At 34.8% G+C, this 1,737-nt stretch overlaps 1 protein-coding gene across 1 annotated transcript in view; it reads right to left on the bottom strand.

The window, feature by feature from the left end:
- Positions 1 to 971, bottom strand: part of spg21 (SPG21 abhydrolase domain containing, maspardin) — an 8,700-nt gene extending 7,729 nt beyond the window's left edge. The window contains exons 1-2 of the mRNA XM_014007246.1: positions 817 to 971; positions 612 to 674 (exon numbers count right to left, since the gene is read on the bottom strand). Coding sequence (XP_013862700.1) covers positions 612 to 674 — 63 coding nt within the window. The 5' untranslated portion in view covers positions 817 to 971. The remainder of the gene's footprint in view (positions 1 to 611; positions 675 to 816) is intronic.
- Positions 972 to 1,737: the final 766 nt, after the last annotated feature.

A 1,737-nucleotide genomic window follows, 5' to 3' on the forward strand; every position in this document is an offset into this window, starting at 1 on the left:
TGTGTGTGTGTGTGTGTGTGTGTGTGTGTGTAATATTTCCTGAAATATAATCCATATTAAATAAGGTAAATATCAATATGTTTTACAAAGAGATTAAAATTGTAGTTGACTAACGTTTTAATGATGAATAAAAAATAAATGTAAAATAATAATAATAAATAAATAATAAATGACTTATTAGCAATCTCAAGTCAGGCTCATATGTTTCTGTGACTTCTTTAGGTGGGGTAAAAGCTGAAAAGATTTAGAAACACTGTCCTCACAGATTGAGAATGGCATGTCGAGGACCCACAGAAGTGAAGTGATATGTTGTCATTGCATGCACACAAATTTACACACGCGAGATCTGCTGCAAGTAAAACCTGCAGAGTCCAACATGTGTTATCATCAAGCTCATATCCAATTAAATAAAAATATTATGCAAATATCCAGTATTCATTATTTACACTTAGCAACTTGACAAACAAACTTTAAACATATAACATTAAAAAAAATCTAAGCTCGTTCTTTCATTTTATCTTAAAACATGTGGGACGTTGGTCACCATATTAAACTTATATCCATGTCTTTGACTGATTAAAGTGAAAGTCACACAGAGCAGTAGTACTCACTCTCTTCAGGGGCACAGTGCTTCTGAACCAGTTGTAGTCAGGAGATACTTTTATCTCCTCCATCTGTGGAAACAGAAAGAAACATCACGACCAGAAGAACCGGAAGCAGGATTCTCCTCTTCTTGCTGCTTAGCTAGCCTCTCCGGTGTTAGCCATGCTGCTAACTTTCGTAAAACAGCTGGGAACAGCAGCAACACGAACTCACCCTGTCGGAGCACGACGTCAGGCCGCTGCTGAGGGGTGATGTTTTGTCACCGTGTCCAAGAATATTTATCCATTTCGGGATAACATATTCTCAGGCTGCTGCAGCTTGCTTGGTCATATGACTACTGTTTCACTCACTTCCGCAAAGCTTCTACCACCGCGCGCCACAGCTCGCCCACACCGAATGTTGCATTTAAGTGTATCACGAAATTGGGAAGTCAGAGTGGAAGTTATTAAAACAAATGGAAATAGGCATTTAGTTAACTATTTATCACTATTTAAAGTAATAAATGAATTAAGAAAAAATACGTGACTGGTGATAAGTTTATTTATTTTTATATAATCAGTATTACGTATGATAAACTCAATTACAACTCAGTTACATTTTTTGTCAAAAGTCTGTAATTTAACATTATTATTATTATTATAATAGCCTTTTTAAATTTATATAAAAAGTGCAAAAGTCTAAATAAAAAATGCAGCTAAACTTATCAGAAATAACGTCATTATCGTTTTGTATCTCCATCTTTCCCTATAGTTATCAAATTTCCAGTTGTACGTGAATGCAACTTCCACAAGTTCCCAAAGTTGGGGTCGGGACCCAAAGTGGGGTCCTGAAACATCAAGGTGGGGTCCTGAAAATATTTTCTAAATTAATTACATTTTTTTCTTAGTTGCCTAAAATGTATAAAAGTAGAATAATAAATATTGTTACTGTGCCCATGGTTAGTTGACCTGATACAAATATTAATCATCCAAAAATAGTTGTGGGCACAGGTCTACTGGGGTCCTGAAACATCAAGGTGGGGTCCTGAAAATATTTTCTAAATTAATTACATTTTTGTCTTAGTTGTTACAAAGGAGTGAGGTTAGTATATTTAAAACGGATAAATGTAGTATAAAAATATTGTTACTATGCCCA

This window comes from Austrofundulus limnaeus, unplaced genomic scaffold (genome assembly GCF_001266775.1).
Source record: "Austrofundulus limnaeus strain Quisiro unplaced genomic scaffold, Austrofundulus_limnaeus-1.0 Scaffold40, whole genome shotgun sequence".
Classification (NCBI taxonomy): domain Eukaryota; kingdom Metazoa; phylum Chordata; class Actinopteri; order Cyprinodontiformes; family Rivulidae; genus Austrofundulus; species Austrofundulus limnaeus.